The sequence below is a fragment of the Lolium perenne genome, chromosome 7 (assembly GCF_019359855.2).
Source record: "Lolium perenne isolate Kyuss_39 chromosome 7, Kyuss_2.0, whole genome shotgun sequence".
Lineage (NCBI taxonomy): Eukaryota > Viridiplantae > Streptophyta > Magnoliopsida > Poales > Poaceae > Lolium > Lolium perenne.
Window position 1 is genome coordinate 200,195,714 of NC_067250.2, and position 22,244 is coordinate 200,217,957.

At 43.0% G+C, this 22,244-nt stretch overlaps 2 protein-coding genes across 2 annotated transcripts; both read left to right on the forward strand.

Annotated features, from left to right (window-relative positions):
• The first annotated feature begins 1,153 nt into the window (after nt 1–1,153).
• On the forward strand, nt 1,154–8,586 carry LOC127314507 (serine/threonine-protein kinase STY13). The gene is made up of 3 exons (XM_051344982.2): nt 1,154–1,403; nt 1,802–2,779; nt 7,869–8,586. The coding sequence occupies exons 2-3, from the start codon at nt 1,866–1,868 to the stop codon at nt 8,206–8,208; spliced, it is 1,254 nt and encodes a 417-aa protein (XP_051200942.1). The 5' UTR covers nt 1,154–1,403; nt 1,802–1,865; the 3' UTR covers nt 8,209–8,586.
• A 103-nt stretch (nt 8,587–8,689) lies between these two features.
• Nucleotides 8,690–11,008, forward strand: LOC127314506 (uncharacterized). The gene is made up of 2 exons (XM_051344981.2): nt 8,690–8,758; nt 8,845–11,008. The coding sequence occupies exon 2, from the start codon at nt 9,041–9,043 to the stop codon at nt 10,502–10,504; it is 1,464 nt and encodes a 487-aa protein (XP_051200941.1). The 5' UTR covers nt 8,690–8,758; nt 8,845–9,040; the 3' UTR covers nt 10,505–11,008.
• Nucleotides 11,009–22,244: the final 11,236 nt, after the last annotated feature.

The following is a 22,244-nucleotide window of genomic DNA, read 5'->3' on the forward strand; positions in this document are numbered from 1 at the left end:
AAAGTCTACACATAATTGAGAAAGTGAGTATATTACATGATTTGTGTTTATTATGTGACATAATTTTAAAATACCCTCCCCCACTCACACACGCACGCACACACGATCACCGCGTGTCTAGTTACTTCCCGACCGCACACCCTCCTCCTCTCTCGATTCATCACACGCTTCCGCCGGTTCTATCGTGCGCACCCACGATATCAAATAAACAAGAGACACGGCACACATCGAAACTGGCAGCAACGACACGACAAAATGGGGGGGGGGGCTCCGGATCTTATCCTCTCACCTCTCTTTCCCTTACCCCCCTCTCTCGCCACCATTTGCGCCGCGGAGGTCGCAACCACAACTACACGCTCTAGGGCCGGTCTCCCATGCATATCGAAGGCAACTTGTCACATCGCTAGAGGGAGCCGATGGGCATCTACAATGGTAGAGGGAGGCGAAGGTCACCCGCGCCTCTAGAGGGAGGCGATGCCCGCGCCGCTAGCATCGCCCCACTAGAGATTAGCGGCATCCTCCCGCGCCATCGGAGAGCAAGACGCCTACATCAGGAGGTGCAACCTTCTCTGTTTTGTTCTGAAAGCCGTGTTTTTTTTTGAAAGTTGTGAGGATTTTTTTTTGGATTTATGAGTTTCATATGAAAGTCATGAGTAGTCATGTGAAAACTATGAGGAATTTTATGAACTTTGTTGGTACTTTTTAATGCAATTATTATTCTTTTTCCAAAGTTGCATTGAATTTTATGGGATTTCTCGTAGTTATTATGGAAGCTGCTGAATTCTTTGAAAAATGTGTGGAATTTCTAGCACTTGGTACTTGGTTATCTAAAACTATGCCCGACTTTTGGTGATGCCTGTGTAGATATGTGATGATGTTTTTGGTGATGCTTGTAGGGTGTGTAGTGTGGTTATCAATTTGTAGGAATTGGTGAAATATACTGTATTTTAGTTTTTCTCGCAAATTTCAAAAAATTGCTCCGCGAATTTGTAGGAGTTGATGAAGTGTTCATAGGAAGCCCACGCGCACGGTGTCGCCTTAATCACCCACACCACACTGGTAGTTAACTGAACTGGGAGTTAATCAGTGGAGCCAGTAAAAAGGAATTAAACTGTATCTACACTTACTTAAGACGGGCGACTCCACTCTCTCCCTTCTGTTCTGTCTCTTTTTCATCTTTTCCCCTTCCTCCGCTTGCTCCCCCTCGCCCCCGCTCCGCTCCGCTCCACCGGTCACCGCCTCCCTCCCCCCATCCCCGCACCCGCAGGCTCTGTCCACCCGTATCCCAACGCCGCAGCTCCGAGCTCTCTCGATCGAACCCCGGATCGCCGGAACCCGTGCGGAGACGAGGCCGCGCGGGGTGCGAATTGGAAGCGGCGAGGTGGTACTTCCGGGCCCGAAAGGTACGCGTTCTTGCTGCAGGGTTTGGGACGCAGTGTCGTGCTTCCTGGGGGGTGGGGGCGCGGCTTGATTTGGTCCTCGATGCGTTTCGGTGCTCCGGGTTCCTGTGATTTTAGGTCGTTGCTGAGGAGGGTCTCGGTGCTCGATTTGGTTTATGCAAAGATTGTGTTTTGATGTTACTAGGGTTATTATTGTTGGATTTTTTTTCAGGGATTGATTTGGGTGTTCCTCATCCTGGATTTTGTTGTTTTTTCTTGCTGTAGAGTATCGATTTTTTGCTGACTTTTTTCATGCTTGCGTGCTGGTGGTTCTGGCAAATTCTACCGCTTGCAGGATGCAGATGAAAGCTATAGCTTACTGCCGTTTCTAATCTATGCTGGGTTCTCTCTCTCTGTTGCAGGTAACCGCCTTTCGGGGGAGAGTGGAGGGGCTGCGGAAGCCGAGGCTTTGGTGGTTGTCTGTGAATGATGGAGCCGGCCAAGTTCACCGGGATCATTGGTGCCGTAGCCGGCCATGACGGCGGCGTCAACTTCTGCGACATGGCCTACTACCAGAAGCTAGGGGAGGGTTCCACCATGTCCATCGACAGCCAGAACAGCATGCAGACCAGCATGCACGGTGGCTCCGTCAGGTCTATGGAGAACAGCAGCGTTGGTTCTACCGACTCTCGCACTGGGATGCTCAACCATCCTGGCCTCAGAGGGCCTGTTGCTGTGGCCAGCTACTCGGTTGGGAACAGCATCTTCCGCCCTGGCCGGGTGTCCCATGCCCTGAGTGATGATGCTTTGGCACAGGCTCTGATGGACAATAGGTTCCCCACCGAGACGCTCAGGGATTACGAGGAGTGGACCATTGATCTGGGGAAGCTCCACATGGGAGAGCCCTTTGCACAAGGTGCATTCGGGAAGCTCTACAGGGGAACCTACAACGGGATGGATGTTGCCATTAAGATCTTGGAGAGGCCGGAGGCTGACCCCGTGCGTGCTCAGCTGTTGGAGCAACAGTTTGTGCAAGAAGTTATGATGCTTGCTACGTTAAGGCATCCAAATATTGTCAAGTTCATTGGCGCATGCAGGAAGCCTCTGGTTTGGTGTATTGTCACAGAGTATGCAAAGGGTGGATCTGTCAGGCATTTCCTGGCTAGGAGGCAGAACAAGTCTGGTGGTCCACTCAAGCTGGCAGTGAAGCAGGCTCTAGATGTTGCACGTGGCATGGCTTATGTTCATGCCCTTGGCTTCATCCACAGAGATCTTAAGTCTGACAACCTCTTGATTTCTGGTGATAAATCCATCAAGATTGCTGACTTTGGAGTTGCCAGAATTGAAGTAACGACCGAGGGGATGACACCTGAAACTGGAACATACCGTTGGATGGCTCCGTGAGTACAACAAACTGCCCTTTTATCTTGCTTACTTTTCTTAGTTATGCTGCTACTCTAAATAGACAGTAATGCTTCATTTCTTCCCCCATCGATTAAGACCATGGTTTGGAACTTTGGATGAAATGGTACCTTTGTTCCATATTAAGGCATATGCATTTACTTGTCGTGGTTAGTTGGTTACCATGAATTTGGTAGCTGCTGAGCTGCATACTATATATGTACTCTAGCTACATGCAGTGTTGCTTTGGTAGTCATTATTGCTTACTTTTTTCTAGTCCGTAAAAACCGGATTATTATTTCGTTTGGTAAATTGTTTCCCCCAGTTATTTTATTTATTTTAGCACTCCCTGATGCATATACTAGTTGAGTTTTACGCAAAATGTATGACGATATGCATGTGAAATTCTGGCAGCTCAAGCATTAAGCATGCTGCTGCTGGAGATGTTATGGAAATTGTTGGTTGTGGTTATGGCAATTGCCAGTATTGCTTCTTATTTTAACATAGTCCAACAAGATGCCATTCTAGGGGTTCATTTATTATTTTCTTCTATTTGCTTATAGACGGTTGAGGGTGCTAACATTAATGTTACTATCTAAGGTATTGGATTGAATCGGTTACCTTACCAACCACTGCCCAAGTGCTAGTGATATATTAAGTGTAACCATGTTGACAGTATTTACAGAGACTACCCACAACCTGCTAATTTAAGACTTTAAGTCCACACAGAAGATATATTAGCTGGTGGTACATCTCAGCCTGGAATATTTCGTTGGTCTTAACTGCAGGACATTTCAAGCTGCTTTTGTTCATAATATTCTACCACTATGGCATGGGTAGTTTTCTGCGGGCCATGCTCTTACTGCTTTGACCTTATAATACTGTTCCTGGATCTTGATGCATAACTAAGCCATCATTCTAAGCTAGTTTATGGAGCAGGGCATGGCTGTTGCAGCTGCCTTGATTTGTATCCATTTGAATTCAGTCTACTAGAGATGTAAAACTTTTTTTTTGGCTTGCTTGCCTGAAGGCTGCAGTCACCAATTTTTTGAGTTTTTGCAAGAGGGCAGATCCATTTCTGGAAATCACTAAATGTTAACAACAGGCCCTGCATAAAAAGGAACAATTGCAGTATCTGATCAAATTACTCACCTGTCTAGGCGGTTGCTAAATTGGTCTCTTGTTTGGATAGTTCAGCAAGGTCGACTTGATTACACACTTGGTTAATCAGTAAAGTTTTCATCTCACCTGTGATTTACCAATAACAAAAACAGAAGCACAACCATTGAATGTTTGTTTGGTTAAAATGGTCAAGGAAGAAAACACTAAGGGCTTTGTTTGGTTGCTTTCCTCCCACAATTACCCTTTCCATAGTGCTTCATCGATCCTCGCCACACATCTCATCTCGTGGAGAGTCAAGAGTCTCGCACCCTAGTCTAATTTGCTCCTTTCCCCCTAGATGATCAAAATATAGGGCTTCAGTGGAGAAATCAAGTGATCCAACAAAGGCCATTGTCCTCTCTCTTCTGAGTAATCGTTGCAGTATTGCACCTGCTTGTTTTGCGAACATAGCATTTGTCATTGGGCTACTCAAATGTTGGGCCAACATATATGCCATAGCCTCCTATCATGCTGCAGCCCATTGTGGCCACACCACTATTTTTTGTTTCCATTTTTTCAAATCGACGAGAAAGCACAGCTTGGCTTTCAAAGCTGGAAGGAATCTCGTTACTTTTGAATTGATTGGGGTTCTGAGGAACAACAGCCAAGGATAGCTGGAATAATCAACTACTTAATCTAACAAAATATGAACATGAGTCCCATGTGTTGGTTGGTGGGAATGATTTTCCTCAAACAATCAACGTGGCTCAGAAGTCCTAGAAGACTAGGTTCCAGGCCTCCTTTGCGGGAGGTTAGTCACGATACATGGAGGTTAGAACAAAAGAAGAAAAAGGAAAACCGAAAAGTGTAGGAAGATGGTGCGTGCACTTGACGAGCACTATCGGGCCTACGAATGCGATGAGCATGACCAAGGATAAGGAGACAAACATAGGCATTGTACTAAGGAGTGCCACTCGCTCCATTGACAGACATCACAATATCGACAACTTACAAATCACACCACCATCACCCGCTTGCTCAACGGCTATCTACTAGCTAGCAATCAGTACTAGATGAGGGTCAATGAATGTCGTCACCATTGTCGAAGGGCCTCACTCTGTTGAGACAACATCGCAAACACATCCCTCGCCAACCAATCGGGTGCCATCACCTGGAGGAGTTGGTGGGAATAAATTGAGTCTTCTTGTACGCATCTCTGAGAGACCAAACGGGAGAAACCTTGAGGCATATTTCAAGCTCCATTCTCTTGTGGCATCGTAACTTCTGAGGTGTATCCTCAGGCACAACACCTTTGTAATCAACCAATAACCTAGAGTCTTCACCGAGAATATGTATATTGGCATTGTCAATCCTAGCATACTTCGATGTCTGTCGGCATTGACAATTCTAGCATACTCAGCAAGGATTGTTGTTGGGCAGAGTGACAATTGGCCAATCATAATGCGTCCACGGGTAAGAAAACCTCGAAATGCAAGGGGAGCCTCTCCTGAGGAAAATTCTCGATCAACGTCGAAGAGTGTTGCGCCAAAAATAAACGTGGAAGAGTGCGAGTTACATCATACAATAAATGTATATACATGCCACCATCATTAAAGACCTTCCGCGGACAAGAAAAACTTCTTGAGTAAATTCAAGCGGGAAAGGGTGTTTTGATAGCCTTGGTGGGCCAGGGTTAGGCAGCACTACAAGCAAATTATAATTTAATTTTCTGTCACCCCAAGAAAACTAAGACCTACAGGCAGCCCAACTTAAGAAAGATCTAGTAGACCTATGGGCTAACGCAGGGTGCAGGTCTAGGCCCAAAATGAAAAAGGCTTTTTCCTAACTCAACCTAGCTTAGCCTGGGCCGTACTTTTCTTAGGCTGGAAACTTCTTGAGCAACATAGAAGGAAATTAGTTAAACTTAACGCAGAGCACTCAATGAACCACATTTATCAATTACTCCTTTACCGAGTTAACTCATTGTCAGCTACACGTAAGGTATGTAGGATGTAGCCCTGTAAGCTTGTTTTGCTAGTGTGGCGGATGATATGGTGATCGATATGTTTTAGATGATACATGTTGTCATAACTAGTTTCATTGTGTAGGGGATTAATTAAACACTTATCAAAAGTCAGGGGTAATGTAGATTCTCACACTGGCAAGATATGTTCTTTCAAAGCAAAGCCGAGCTATTGGTGGGATTCATGCATGGTGGAATTTGTGTCTTGCATATTTTCAACATTCCAACCAGAGATGCAAATAAGTTTGAGAAAATTTGACTTTGCTCTGCTCTTGTCTGCATTGCTAGATCTAATTGAGTCAGGTCAGTTGTCAAGCCAGGGAGTGGGCTTATACATGACTCTTGAGATAACTATGATTATTAACAGTAGAATGTATTCAAGCCATAGTAAATTTGCAAGTACATTAATGAAGATAGCTAGAAAAAAATCAGCATGAGTTGAATCATATGATAGCATTAGCACGTAGTTGGGACTTGGAAGTGAGATATTATTGTAAAGGTCAAATAGAAGAAAATCATTAAAACTATTCCATACGTTAGTAGAAATGATTATTCATCAGTGCTTTCACAGTGGTAAAATGTTTCTTCTAAAAATAGTGGTAGGTCTTAATTAAGTTTCCATTTATTAACATAATTGAATGAGACAAACATGCAGACTAAAATTACATGCTTATTTCGTAAGAGTCTAAATGCTAAGATTTCATGAACACAAACTCAGCCTTCCCAGCCCAGGCTCAGCCTTAAGCTTGTTTTTGAACCAAGACAAAGTTAGAGAATTGCCCAGGCTTGTTATTTCATTTTTGAATATCTTGCCTATCCAGAGTAGTTGGCAAGTCTCTGGCCTTTTTTGCAATTGTAAGTATATCTAAGTGGTCATGCTGATATTATCGGAACTCTGGTGGCAACATGTTTCTGGCAATAAACTTGCTCAAATAGCAAGATCTGGCAGGGGCGTAGCTTTGTTAGAGGTGACCTGGGCCGTCGCCTGCCCAGGATTCAGCCCCTCGTTTCTTTCTCTTGCTGGGTCGGCTTGGCAAGGCTCTCTTATTTTTGGACAAAAAAATTGTGTTGCTAGTCTGGCTTGCCCATTGATTCTTGTGTAGCTCTGCCGATGCTGACTGGTACATATGTATGAAAGTATACTTTACATGCATTTTCTCACCATCCTAACTGCCATATGAGTAGGAGTGTTGGGGAGTGGGGTAACAGTGAGAGATAACTCAATTTTATCTGAAAGTTGTGTGTACCATAGCCATGTCCAAAAGAAATGGTGAATTGTTTACTCCAGACAATCTGGCTGTCTAGCTCACTTATGTTATTTGATCAAACTACCTGAGAACTCCTGTACTGGTATAAAAAAAAATGAACAACATGCTTTAGGTGCGATTATATGTCAAAGCTGGCGCACTCCTTTCGGCTCTTCTTACTAATATCAATGTCTGGCTGTAATTTATTTAATGTTCTCTTGTTAGTTAGTACTTGTCTTGAGATTTGAAAAGATTGTTTAGATTTTACTATTTCCAGTGCTGATCTGATCTCAAGGGAAAATAACATCTTAGTGCGTGCTTATCATCCTTGGCATGAAATTGTTATTCTGATATCCATGTCGATATTTAGCACTGTTTAAGTAGCATGTTTAAATTTTACTATTTGTAGTTCTGACCTGAAAGTAACATCTTAGTGTTTGTCATTCTTGCATGAAATCGTTATTCTGATATCCATGTTGATATCTAGCGCTGTTTAAGTGGAGACTAGGAGACACCTTGATCATATTATTTTGGCGTTTCTTGACCATTCTGATTGGACCCAGATGAAATAGGAAACTAATATTTATGGTGTTGCTGATGTTTCTGCTTGTTCTCTGGCTCCTTCAATTATTGTGCAATACTAGAATTGGATGACCTGTTTCTTATCATGTTTTGTTTACCGTTCGGATGTGCTAACTGGTTTCTTTTGGGTTGCAGCGAGATGATACAGCACAGACCATACAACCAGAAAGTTGATGTCTACAGTTTTGGCATTGTCCTGTGGGAGCTGATAACTGGGACCCTTCCTTTCGCAAACATGACAGCAGTGCAAGCTGCATTTTCTGTGGTGAACAAGGGTGTCCGTCCAGCCATACCCCATGACTGCCTCCCTTCTCTTGGGTTGATCATGACGAGGTGCTGGGATCCAAATCCCGATGTGCGTCCTCCATTCACCGACGTTGTCAGGATGCTGGAGTATGTGGAGATGGAGGTCCTGACCACTGTCCGCAAGGCCAGGTTCCGGTGTTGCGTCTCCGAACCGATGACCTTGGACTGAAGCAGCCAGAACCCAGAAGAAAAAGAGAGGCAGCCTGAAGAGAAGTTAAATCCTCTGTATTTATCATATTAATAGACTCGCGCCGCATAAGCAGAAAGCCCACCTGAGCACACATGTGTGCTGGGGCGTAATCTGTTGTGTCTTACATGTTTATCTTAGACCATACCTAGTTCCTGTAGTCATCCTCGTCACCTTAAGACTGCCGTTGTGTTAGAGACATCTTTATCCTTAACATCATGGAAACATCGTGATGCAGGTCTCCTTTGGTTGTAACCGCCGCAATGATCCTGCTGCTGTTGTTCATGTGTTATATATAATCATCCTGCAGGAACATGCGCAAGCTTTGGCTCTTGATAGTATATATAGTATGTATAATTACCTGGCTTGCTTTTGTGGTTGCTGCTTGCTGCAAGTTCTTTTTTTTTTTTGAAAGGAGAAAGCTCTTTCCTCTGCATGGATTGATGCATATAGTCTTTTATTACTTACTCTCTGCAATTGCAGGTTTGCTAGTGTGTGGATGGATGCGAGGGTGCAAGTTTCTGTGTGTATTGTATGCATGATTTTCGCCATGTTTTTTCTGATGATCTTTGCTGAACTTGTTGCTTGTAGTACATCTGATGACCTTTTGACCTGTAGATACATTTGGAGTACTATACGAGAAGGCTGGCCACCAGAACCGAACTTCTTCAGCTGAATCTGCCAGCGGTAACAAATCCCCCTTCTCCTTTTCATATTCCGATTACATCTCTGACCCGGACTGTCCCGAAGCAAGAACCCTCGCTCCTTAAATCTAATCCATCGATCATGATGGGGGCGCCCGGCCCGAAGATCGATGGGGACGCCGGGACCTGGCCTGCGGTACCCTCATGCCGGTGCCGATCGAGATCGACCGGCGAGCTGCTTTCTCGACCTCACCGCCGTCATCGACAGCCGGACCAACGCATCCACCGCCTGCTGCGATACTGACGACATACAGAGGGTCTTGACAATCCAGATCACCTTCGTCGTCGCCGACCCTCCCCAGGTCTCCTACTTCTGTGCCTACTGCATTGGATCTATCTTCACCGAGAAGCCTATCATCGTCCACACGGAGGGCAATCTCGCCCTCCTCTACATCGGCGTCGAGAAGTGGAATTACGTCGGGCTCGACCCGTGCGCCTTCTACGTCTACCATGCTAACGGGGGCTCCGACGGGGAGCCGTCCCTCACGGTGCTCCCGCAGCCCAGCGGCCGCCCTATCATCCAACGGAATCAGATTGGACTCCTCCCCGGCGGTGGCCATGATCATGGCTACAGCCACAGCCACAGCCACGACTACTATGTCGCTGCGCTCTCGAATGCCTCGGAGGAGCCGCTGCACTTCGAACTCGATCTCTACAGCTCCAAGACACGAACTTGGACTGTTAAGAAGCCTGTCTTGATTCTGAACGAACAGCAGCAGCAAGCAGGGGAGTTTTGCCACATGACCTCCAAGGTGATCACCGTTGGCGGAGACTACGGTACCATGGCCTTTGTAGACCATTCACGGGGCATCCTCTTCTGCAACGTGCTTCACGGGGATCGCCCTCATCTTTACTATGTGCCTTTGCCCACGCCGCCGCTCCATCACAGTTGGCTCGACTGCAGCAATGCGTTGCGTGTTCGCGACATTGCCGTCGACGCCAAAGCCGGCCGCATCAGGTTCGTCGAGCTGTGTCTTCATGGAGAGACCAATGGGTGGCAGGTGCAGGTTGTCACATGGAGTAGGAGTGCTGCCTGCAATAACCAGGAGGAGGGTTGGAGGCAGGAGCGCGACCTTTTCACTGCCCAGCTGCTGCTCTCCGGCGACCTACCCGAGCAGCTGCCCAGGGAGTCGTGCTGGGACGGCCGCGGAGGACCTCCCCCGCCGCCCACCCAGGACCTCAAGAGGATGTACGCCGAGTTTCCGATCCTGAGCTTGCACGACGACAACACTCTATACCTGATGATCAGCGAACGAATCGTCGCCTGGGACAGGTGGGTGATTGCTGTCGATATGGCCAACATGACTCTGCAAGACGTTGCTCACTTCCGCCGATCAGAAAACGTCAGATTGAAATTTCGGCAGAGCAACATCTCCAGTCATCTCAATATGGGCGCTTCTCCAGCTGCAAGAAAACGGCCTGGGGTGGAGGTACTGGAGTCATCTCGCGAGAAGCAATGTGTATTGTCTACGTTGGATGATATGGTGTCATCCTGGGATGCTGGAACTATCAAGGGAGCTCAGTATGGGGATGATATGGACTTGGACATGACTACATTGTTGAACGAGCACTAGAGATGATGGGTGTTATTGTAGTAATCTGGTAACTTTGGAGAGAAGATAACGAAGTGGTCGAAACGAGTATTCTTGTTTCCCACTTCATATTTCAGATTCACAACTAGGCTCACAATCCTCTAGCCACACTTGGCTCAACAACATCTTAGTTGGACAAATTTTAGTTAATTTTCCATACCCTACGCGACCAAAGTTATAGTGTGACGTGACACAAACATTGTCCCATAACTTAGGGACGAGGCTAGACTACAATTCGATTATCTGCAGAGGTTGCATTTACCACCCATCAAAATGCACTGTGCTTAGCCATCTCTCCAGGAAGCAAGACTGCAGTCGTACATAAACAAGATACACTTACACGATCATTCACGCTACCAAGACACTCAATATATAGCTAGGAACGCATTGAAATTGAATAGAGCTACAACTTTGACCATCTACAACAAATATTTGCAAAGAGAATTTAGACTGTTTATGATATTTGTTTCAGGTTTAATCAAATTACTAATAAACTCTCACTAAATTCAACATCCTCCATAGCTAGTTTTAGTGACACACGATCTAAATCCAGTACAGCAAGTTCAGTAATTTTAATGGTTAACATCAACATGTTGATCATATCATTTATATGACTCGTGGTCAATCTTTCGATTTGATTTGATGTGCTGCGTGGTCATGTATGTACATTCTAAGAGCATCTCTAACAGAGCCCGTATTTGTCGGAACCGAATAAACGGAGTTCAGTCTCCCGAAAAACGAATTGAGAGCGCATTTGGGCACGGCTCAGAACAGAAACTGTAAACCCAAACCGAACTCGCGAAAATCAAACGTCGCGGGAAATCGATTTTCGTGAATGCAGTCGATTTCATCCGATCAAGCTTAATTCGTTCATAATTCACAATAATAGTGGCAAAATACATCCGCATTGGACCTACATTACGTACTACGGACCTAATTAGACTAGAAATTAAGGTTCCCGGAGACTATACTGTCACCGGGCGTCGGTGGAGGGTTTATGGTCGCCGGCGGTTGCTAGGCGACGACGAAGGCCGCCACCTCGATGGCCGCCGCGCCGGAGGCGCTTCCGCAGAGCAGAGGCGGTCCGTCCGCGTCGTCGTCATTGCCGCTCGGGGGCGACGGCGGCAATGGCGGGCTGCACGCGCCGGCAGCGGGCGCCTCCGCTTCCCCGGCCGCCGCAGTGCGCAGCCGCCTCGCGCGCGCTTCAAGGCGGCGCGCCATTAGGTCCGGCCACTCGCGGCCGGCCCGCTTCCATGCGGCGTCGGAGCGCGACCGCCTAGCGCGCTCCGTCTCCGCTCGTACGCCCGGCGGGCGGCGACTTGCCCTTCCGGCGCCGGATCGGCCGCTGCCCCTACCCACGCGTCTTGCACGCGTCATTTCGGACAGCGGGGTGGTGGCCGTAGCGACGGAGCGGCGTAAGAGCGCCCGGGATTGCTCGTCGGAGCGGCGGCGGGAGAGGAGCGGCGGGAGGGGAGTAGGGTTTCCGAACTGAACTCCCCTCCGCGAACCCTTTTAATAGGGGCCATGCGGTGAGTTTCTCGGGCCCCTGAACTTCCAGTTCGGGCCGGCCCATGTTTACGGGCTCTGATCTGCACGCACTTCAGCCCGAACCCGTAAATCCGCCGGAAAAGTTCGATTCCGGCGGGATTTACGGGCTCTATTAGAGATGCTCTAAGCTCGTCAAGTTTAACCCTAGCATTTCTGCATGTGCAAAACTAGCTTACACCCTTTGTATGCGGACCTAGAGTTTATAACACCCGATCATCACGAAGTGCTTCAAAACGACGAACTCTCACAACAGATAACTCCCAAGAGTAGGGGAACACTGTAGCACCTCTCAATGTGAAAATATGGATATCGAACCGCAGGAGCAAGAGGGAAAACTCTTCACTCTCTCCAACTAGAGTGCCATAATTCTAGTTTTCTACGCACTAAACAAAACAAAGTAATGAAGCGGTTTAACTTGATACTTGAAAGTAAAAAACAAAACAGAAAATATAAAAGTGTCACAATTCTCTAAATGCAAGAGGACAAGACTAATGCTTACTCCGATAAGAACAATGTACCCGGGTTCATGGTTTCACTTTACCTCTCTACCTCTCTCTCTATCTCAAACAATGGTGGTATCATGTTACAAGATGATAAAAGTACACACAATCATCGTGCTTCAACGGTTAACGTTTATAGCAGCTACATGTCCTAAATTACATAGTTGAAAAGAAGTATCCATATGTGTGTTGTATCATGCCGTGTGAGATTATTGGCACTTCTCTGCGTCATACTTCTCCCCTTTTTAACCTAGACAAAGGATGTTGGTTGTACCTTTTCTATCACTCGATTGTGCCGTTGTTGTCACTTGGATACACCCCTCATCTACATGCATCGCACTTCTTTACAAAAACATACTACAATATTATTGCAAAAGTTTTGTTTGTTGTATGCATACCACACCTCTCTCATCTACCTACACTTAATATTGTCAAACACCTCATGATATGGGAAGACAAGGCATTACCACTAGCATTACCCAATGTTTCTATGACGTGTAATAACAAACAAATGCATAAATATCATGAACATGCTTTCAAAGTATGAAAAACTATAATGCCTCAACACGATGGTAAATATGTAACATGTATCATCTCCTACCATAATATCCACCATAGGAATTACATAGATATGACCATAATCATGTAGTGAAGCTCATACGTGCTACACCAATGATCATACATAGAGTGATTGGATCAACTTATTACCACAAAGCCCAAGTCCAGGGGGTGGACTACTCCCCTCTCAAGATAGGCGGCCAAAGGCGATTCCGACAGCGATTCCCCCTCCAATCTTCTGTCGATAGTGGACTACCGAATCTTGGTTTGTTGTTTTCTATCTACACCTCCGCCAGTCGTGAGATCACGATCGGGGCCCCTTTTATAGATGGTTAATTTTAGATCAAGATGAAGACATTGGCGTGAATATGGACGGCATCGGAGCCACGAGAGCGATACGGGCAAAGGTGGCGCGGTAGGGGTATTAGGCCATGTCATCTAGCCCATCTCGGCCCTCTAGCAGGCACAAGTGAGTTCGAAGTGCTCTGGCTCTTCATTTTCCACAAAAAAACTTACGTAGAAAAAAAAAATCCAGGTCCTTTTGAGTTCGCAGAGCTCCCTGAAAGTTAAAAATAGGAAAACATGGGTTTTCTGTCCTACAAATCATTCTAAATCATGATTATAATCACTTATATGAATCAATAATGACGGAATATGGCACAATAAATTACAAATAACATGTATGCATTTGATGCATCACATACTAGTATGAAGTGAGGGGTCATCTTATAATGCTACTGTCGCGATCACACAAAATAAGATGCATAAAAGTATAAACATGGCATGCAATTATAATGTGACAGGGTATATCATTTTCTTGCGCCTTTGATATCCATCTCCAATGCACCGACGTGATTTCCATCATACCACCAGGAGGGTTGCCTCCACCACATGTGTTAACTACAACTATTCATAACTCATAGCGATAAAGTTAAGATATTACATGGCGTTTAAGATTGACACGTGGGTCATACAATAAAAGTAACAACCATATGGCTCATACCAGTTGCCTTACTCAACGACATGCAAGTCGTGACAAATACTACAAAATATGATCATCTCATACATCAAATATATCACGTCACATCTTGGCCATACCACATCACATGTCCTACAGAAACAAGTTAGACGCATCTACCTTATTGTTTCTAAGTTTTATGTGACTTCTATGGTATGCATAAGAACCATTCTTACATAAGCATAAAAATCACAATGACTTGATAATGCAAGATGCTTACTAACTTTTATAAGTCCTTCTTTACAAAGATGGTTTCAACTATAGCAAGAGCTGCGACTGACACCTCCAGCTCTTTATGCAATATAAGCTACATGTCAAGCGCAGAACCGATCTCAATCTGAAGACTGAAGACTGTAAGGTTGCTCCGGGAAGCTACATCCCACTATCTTGCAAAAGCAATAAGTACACGTGGGTGGGGTAGCAACAAGGACATCAATTCCCACTACTGAAACTGTTGTATTCATACCAACATCTACACATAGATCTAGCTCTAATATCACTGATGGGATTCACAGTAATACGTCTCCAACGTATCTATAATTTCTTATGTTCCATGCTAGTTTTATGATAATACCTACATGTTTTATTCACACTTTATAATGTTTTTATGCATTTTCTGGGACTAACCTATTAACAAGATGCCACAGTGCCAGTTCCTGTTTTCTGCTGTTTTTGATTTCAGAAAAGTTGTTTTACAAATATTCTCAGAATTGGACGAAAGAAAAGCCCACGGCCCTATTTTCCAAGGAGTGTTCCAGAAGACCGAAGAGGAGTCGAGGAAGACCAGCAGGGGCCCCTACCCATATGGCGGCGCGGGGGGGGGGGGGGGGCACAGCCGCGCCGTGACGTGGGGAGGGAGCCCCTGGCTCCCCCGACGCTGCCCCTTCGCCTATTTATTCCTTCGTCCCCGAAAACCCTAGTACCGAGAGCCAAAATACCAGAATAGTTCCAGAGACGCCGCCGCCGTCAACCCTAACTCGGGGGGTTCAGAAGATCTCTTCCGGCACCCTGCCGGAGAGGGGAATCATCACCGGAGGGCTCTACATCACCATGCCCGCCTCCGGACTGATGCGTGAGTAGTTCATCCTTGGACTACGGGTCCATAGCAGTAGCTAGATGGTTGTCTTCTCCTATTGTGCTATCATGTTTAGATCTTGTGAGCTGCCTATCATGATCAAGATCATCTATTTGTAATGCTACATGTTGTGTTTGTTGGGATCCGATGAATATGGAATACTATGTCAAGTTGATTATTGATCTATCATATATGTGTTGTTTATGATCTTGCATGCTCTCCATTGCTAGTAGAGGCTCTGGCCAAGTTGATACTTGTAACTCCAAGAGGGGGTACTTATGCTAGATAGTGGGTTCATGTCTCCATTGAATCTGGGGGAGTGACAGCAACCCCTAAGGTTGTGGATGTGCTGTTGCCAATAGGGATAAAACATCAATGCTTTGTCTAAGGATATTTGTATTATTTACATTACGCACAGTACTTAATGCAATTGTCTGTTGGTTGCAACTTAATACTGGAAGGGGTGCGGATGCTAACCCGAAGGTGGACTTTTTAGGCATAGATGCATGCTGGATGGTGGTCTATGTTCTTTGTCGTAATGCCCTAAGTAAATCTCATAGTAGTCATCATGATATGTATGTGCATTGGTATGCCCTCTCTATTTGTCAATTGCCCAACTGTAATTTGTTTACCCAACATGTTATTTATCTTATTGGAGAGACACCACTAGTGAACTGTGGACCCCGGTCCATTCTTTTACATCTGAAATACAACCTACTGCAATCATTGTTCTCTTTTGTTTTCTGCAAGCAAACATCATTTTCCACACCATATGTTTAATCCTTTGTTTTCAGCAAGCCGGTGAGATTGACAACCTCACTGTTAAGTTGGGGAAAAGTAGTTTGATTGTGTTGTGCAGGTTCCACGTTGGCACCGGAATCCCTGGTGTTGCGCCACACTACACTCCTTCACCAACAGCCTTCACGTGATCTTCATCTCCTACTGGTTTGATAACCTTGGTTTCTTACTGAGGGAAAACTCGCTGCTGTACTCATCATACCTTCCTCTTGGGGTCCCAACGGAAGTGTGCTTTACCGTCACAAGCAGCTACTTTTTTGGCGCCGTTGCCGGGGAGATCAAGACACGCTGCAAGGGGAGTCTCTCACACCCAATCTCTTTACTTTGTTTATTGTCTTGCTTTATTTTATTTTCTGTCTTGTTTGCTTTCTTCATATCAAAAACACAAAAAAAATAGTTACTTGTTTTACTTTATTTAATTCGGTTTTGCTTTATTTATTTTATTATTGCTAAAATGAGTACTCCTGAGAACACTAAGTTGTGTGACTTCACTAGCACAAATAATAATGATTTCATATGCACTCCTATTGCTCCACCTGCTTCTACAGCAGAATTTTATGAAATTAAACCTACTTTACTAAATCTTATTATGAGAGAGCAATTTTCTGGTGTTAGTACTGATGATGCTGCTGCCCATCTTAATAATTTTGTTGAACTTTGTGAAATGCAAAAGTATAAGGATATAGATGGGGATATTATAAAACTGAAATTGTTTCCTTTCTCCTTGAGAGGAAGAGCTAAAGATTGGTTGCTATCTTTGCCTAAAAATAGTATTAGTTCATGGACTAAATGTAAAGATGCTTTCATTGGAAAATATTATCCTCCTGCTAAAATTATATCTTTGAGAAGTAGCATTATGAATTTTAAGCAATTGGATAATGAACATGTTGCCCAAGCATGGGAGAGAATGAAATCTTTGGTAAAGAATTGCCATACCCATGGACTAACTACTTGGATGATCATCCAAACCTTTTATGCAGGATTAAATTTTTCTTCAAGGAACCTATTGGATTCAGCTGCTGCAGGTACTTTTATGTCCATCACTTTGGGTGCTGCAACAAAGCTTCTTGAATATATGATGATCAACTACTCTGAATGGCACACTGAAAGAACTCCTCAAGGTAAGAAGGTAAATTCTGTTGAAGAAACCTCTTCCTTGAGTGATAAGATTGATGTTATTATGTCTATGCTTGTTAATGGTAAATCTCATGTTGATCCTAATAATGTTCCTTTAGCTTCATTGGTTGCTCAAGAAGAGCATGTTGATGTGAATTTCATTAAAAATAATAATTTCAACAACAATGCTTATAGGAATAATTTTGGTAACAACAATTATAGGCCATATCCTTCTAATAGTGGTAATGGTTATGGTAATTCTTATGGTAATTCTTACAACAATAGTAGGAGTGTACCCTCTGATCTTGAAGTCATGCTTAAAGAATTTATTAATACACAAACTGCTTTTAACAAATCTGTTGAGGAAAAGTTTGGTAAAATTGATGTTCTTGCTTCTAAGGTTGATAGTCTTGCTCTTGATGTTGATCTTTTGAAACTGAAAGTTATGCCTAATGAAGTTAAAGATACTAAGTCATTTGCTACAGCAAATGCTATCCAAGTTCGAATTAATGACAATATTAGAATGATGGCTGAATTGCATGCTATGTGGGAAAGAGAAGAAAACTGCTAAAGAGAATAATATAGCTAGAGTTTGGACTATTACCACCACTAGTAATGTTGATGCTTCACATGTTGCTAAACCTCCTACTATCAATGGTAAAATAATTGGTGTTGGCAATGTTTCTACTTCTACTACAAAGCGTGCAAAATTGCCTGAAATTGCTGAAACTGTTTGTGATAAAAGTACTGAATTTTTTCAAAGTGTTGGGGACAATGGTCCCATTGCTTTAGATAATAATGGTTTTGATTTTGATAATTGTCATATTTCTGAAGTTATTAATTTCTTGCAAAAACTTGCTAGAAGTCCTAATGCTAGTGCTATAAACTTGGCCTTTACAAAACATATTACAAATGCTCTCATTAAAGCTAGGGAAGAGGAATTAAAACTTGAAGCTTCTATCCCTAGGAAGTTGGAAGATGGTTGGGAGCCCATCATTAAGATGAAGGTCAATGATTTTGATTGTAATGCTTTATGTGATCTTGGTGCAAGTATTTCTGTTATGCCTAAGAAACTTTATGATATGCTTGACTTGCCACCTTTGGAATGTTGTTATTTGGATGTTAATCTTGCTGATAATTCTATAAGAAACCTTTGGGGAGAATTGACAATGTTCGCATTACGGTTAACAATAATCTTGTCCCCGTTGATTTTGTTGTTTTGGATATTGAATGCAATGCATCTTGTCCTATTGTTTTGGGAAGACCCTTTCTTCGAACCGTTGGTGCTATTATTGATATGAAAGAAGGAAATATTAAATATCAATTCCCTCTTAAGAAAGGTATGGAACAGTTCCGTAGAAAGAGAATGAAGATGCCTTTTGATTCTATTATTAGAACAAATTATGATGTTGATGCTTCTTCTCTTGATGTTACTTGATTTTCACTTTCTGCGCCTAGCTGAAAGGCGTTAAAGAAAAGCGCTTATGGGAGACAACCCATTATTTTATTTCTGCAATTTTTGTTTTATATTTGAGTCAAGGTGCTTGTTACTACTGTAGCAATACCTTAGTATCTTTATTTTCTTGCATTGTTGTGCCAAGTAAAGTCTTTGATAGAAAGTTGATACTAGATTTGGATTTCTGCGCAGAAACAGATTTTTAGCTGTAACGAATTTGAGCTTTTCTCTCTGTAGCAAAATCTAAAAATTCTGAAAAAATTCATGAGTAATCATCAGATATGTACGCAACTTTCGTTCAACTGGATCTTTTCCATCTTAGCATGTTAAGTGCCTCGAAAAAATTCGTCTTTACGGACTGTTCTGTTTTTGACAGATTCTGCCTTTTATTTCGCATTGCCTCTTTTACTATGTTTGAGTGGATTTCTTTGCTCCATTAAATTTCAGTAGCCTTGTGTAATGTCCAGAAGTGTTGGGAATGATTGTGTCCTTGCTGAACATGTGAATTTTTGATTATGCACTAACCCTCTAATGAGATTGCTATGAGTTTGGTGTGAAGGAAGTTTTCAAGGATCAATAGAGGAGGATAATATAATATGATCAAGAAGAGTGAAAAGTCTAAGCTTGGGGATGCCCCCGTGGTTCATCCCTGCATATTTCAAGAAGACTCAAGCGTCTAAGATTGGGGATGCCCAAGGCATCCACTTATTCATCAAACTTATCAGGTCACCTCTAGTGAAACTATATTTTAATTCCATCACATCTTATGTGCTTTACTTGGAGCGTCCGTGTGCTTTTATTCTCGTTTGTTATTTTAAGTTTTCTGAATAAAACGGATCCTAACATGCTTGTGTGGAAGAGAGACACGCTCCGCTTTTTCATTTGAACACTTGTGTTCTTCGTTTTATTTTTCATGTTTGTGGCGAAAGATGAAAGCCGCAACACTTATTGTTATTTGGTTGGAAACAGAAAATGCTTCATGTGGTAATTGGTATATTGTCTTGAATAATTTGATACTTGGCAATTGTTTTGAGCTCTCAAGTAGATCATGTTTAAGCTCTTGCATCATGTAGTTTAAACCTATTAGTGGAGAACTACCGTAGAGCTTGTTGAAATTTGGTTTGCATGATTGGTCTCTCTAAGGTCTAGATATTTTCTGGTAAAAGTGTTTGAGCAACAAGGAAGATAGTGTAGAGTCTTATAATGCTTGCAATATGTTCTTATGTAAGTTTTGTTGTACCGGTTTATACTTGTGTTTGCTTCAAACAACCTTGCTAGCCAAAGCCTTGTACTGAGAGGGAATGCTTCTCGTGCATCCAAAACCTTGAGCCAAAACCTATGCCATTTGTGTCCACCATAACTACCTACTATGTGGTATTTTTCTGCCATTCCAAGTAAATACTTCATGTGCTACCTTTAAACAATTCAAAACTTTATTACTCCTTATTTGTGTCAATGTTTTATAGCTCATGAGGAAGTATGTGGTGTTTTATCTTTCAATCTTGTGGGCAGACTTTCACCAATGGACTAGTGGCATATACATCCGCTTATCCAATAATTTTGCAAAAAGAGCTGGCAACGGGGTGCCCAGCCCCAATTAATTAACTTTCATTAATAATTCTCTTCACATGTTTTGCCCTGATTTATCAGTAAGCAACTTAATTTTGCAATAGACACTCCTCCATGGTATGTGAAATGTTGGAAGGCACCCGAGGATTCGGTTAGCCATGGCTTGTGAAAGCAAAAGGTTGGGAGGAGTGTCATCTATAAATAAAACTAAAATACATGTGTAAACAAAAGAGAAGAAGGATGATCTACCTTGCTGGTAGAGATAACGTCCTTCATGGGAGCCGCTCTTTAAAAGTCTGTTTGACAAGGGGGTTAGAGTGCCCACTACCATTCATTGACAACAACAAACACCTCTCAAAACTTTACTTTTATGCTCTCTATATGATTTCAAAACTTGAAAAGCTCTAGCACATGATTTAATCCCTGCTTCCCTCTGCGAAGGGCCTTTCTTTTACTTTATGTTGAGTCAGTTTACCTACTTCTTTCTATCTTAGAAGCAAACACTTGTGTCAACTGTGTGCATTGATTCTTACATGCTTGCTTATTGCACTTATTATATTACTTTGTGTTGACAATTATCCATGAGATATGCATGTTGAAAGTTGAAAACAATTGCTGAAACTTAAATCTTCCTTTGTGTTGCTTCAAAACCTTGTATTAAGAATCTATTGCTTTATGAGTTAACTCTTATGCAAGACTTTTTGATGCTTGTCTTGAAAGTACTATTCATGAAAAGTTTTTGCTATATGATTCAGTTGTTTAGTCATTATCTTTTTGTTAGCAAACTATAGACCATTGCTTTGAGTCACTTCATTCATCTCATATGCTTTACAATAGTATTGATCAAGATTATGTTGGTAGCATATCACTTCAGAAATTATTCTTTTTATCGTTTACCTACTCGAGGGCGAGTAGGAACTAAGCTTGGGGATGCTTGATACGTCTACAACGTATCTATAATTTCTTATGTTCCATGCTAGTTTTATGACAATACCTACATGTTTTATTCACACTTTATAATATTTTTATGCATTTTCTGGGACTAACCTATTAACAAGATGCCACAGTGCCAGTTCCTGTTTTCTGCGGTTTTTGGTTCCAGAAAATTACTTCTGCGAGTATTCTCGGAATTGCGCGAAACAAAAGGCCACGTCCCTATTTTTCCAGAAGCCCTTCGCAGAGGGAAGCAGGGATTAAATCATGTGCTAGAGCTTTTTAAGTTTTTGAAATCATAAATAGAGCATAAAAACAAAGTTTTGAGAGGTGTTTGTTGTTGTCAACGAATGGTAGTGGGCACTCTAACCCCCTTGTCAAACAGACTTTCAAAGAGCGGCTCCCATGAAGGACGTTTTCTCTACCAGCAAGGTAGATCATCCCTCTTCTCTTTTGTTTACACATGTATTTTAGTTTTATTTATAGATGACACTCCTCCCAACCTTTTGCTTTCACAAGCCATGGCTAACCGAATCCTCGGGTGCCTTCCAACATTTCACATACCATGGAGGAGTGTCTATTGCAAAATTAAGTTGCTTACTGATAAATCAGGGAAAAACATGTGAAAAGAATTATTAATGAAAGTTAATTAATTGGAGCTGGGCACCCTGTTGCTAGCTCTTTTTGCAAAATTATTGGATAAGCAGATGTATATGCCACTAGTCCATTGGTGAAAGTCTGCCCAACAAGATTGAAAGATAAAACACCACATACTTCCTCATGAGCTATAAAACATTGACACAAATAAAGAGTAATAAAGTTTTGAATTCTTTAAAGGTAGCACATGAAGTATTTACTTGGAATGGCAGAAAATACCACATAATAGGTAGTTATGGTGGACACAAATGACATAGGTTTTGGCTCAAGGTTTTGGATGCACGAGAAGCATTCCCTCTCAGTACAAGGCTTTGGCTAGCAAGGTTGTTTGAAGCAAACACGAGTATAAACCGGTACAGCAAAACTTACATAAGAACATATTGCAAGCATTATAAGACTCTACACTGTCTTCCTTGTTGCTCAAACACTTTTACCGGAAAATATCTAGACCTTAGAGAGACCAATCATGCAACCCAAATTTCAACAAGCTCTAC

What these genes read in the sequence shown, in the direction of transcription:
- LOC127314506 (XM_051344981.2), top strand. Translation starts at nt 9,041, where the DNA reads ATGGGGACGCCGGGACCTGGCCTGCGGTACCCTCATGCCGGTGCCGAT.
- LOC127314507 (XM_051344982.2), top strand. Translation starts at nt 1,866, where the DNA reads ATGATGGAGCCGGCCAAGTTCACCGGGATCATTGGTGCCGTAGCCGGC. An exon ending in ACATACCGTTGGATGGCTCC is followed by an intron (nt 2,780 to 7,868) that starts GTGAGTACAACA and finishes TTTGGGTTGCAG; the next exon opens with CGAGATGATACAGCACAGAC.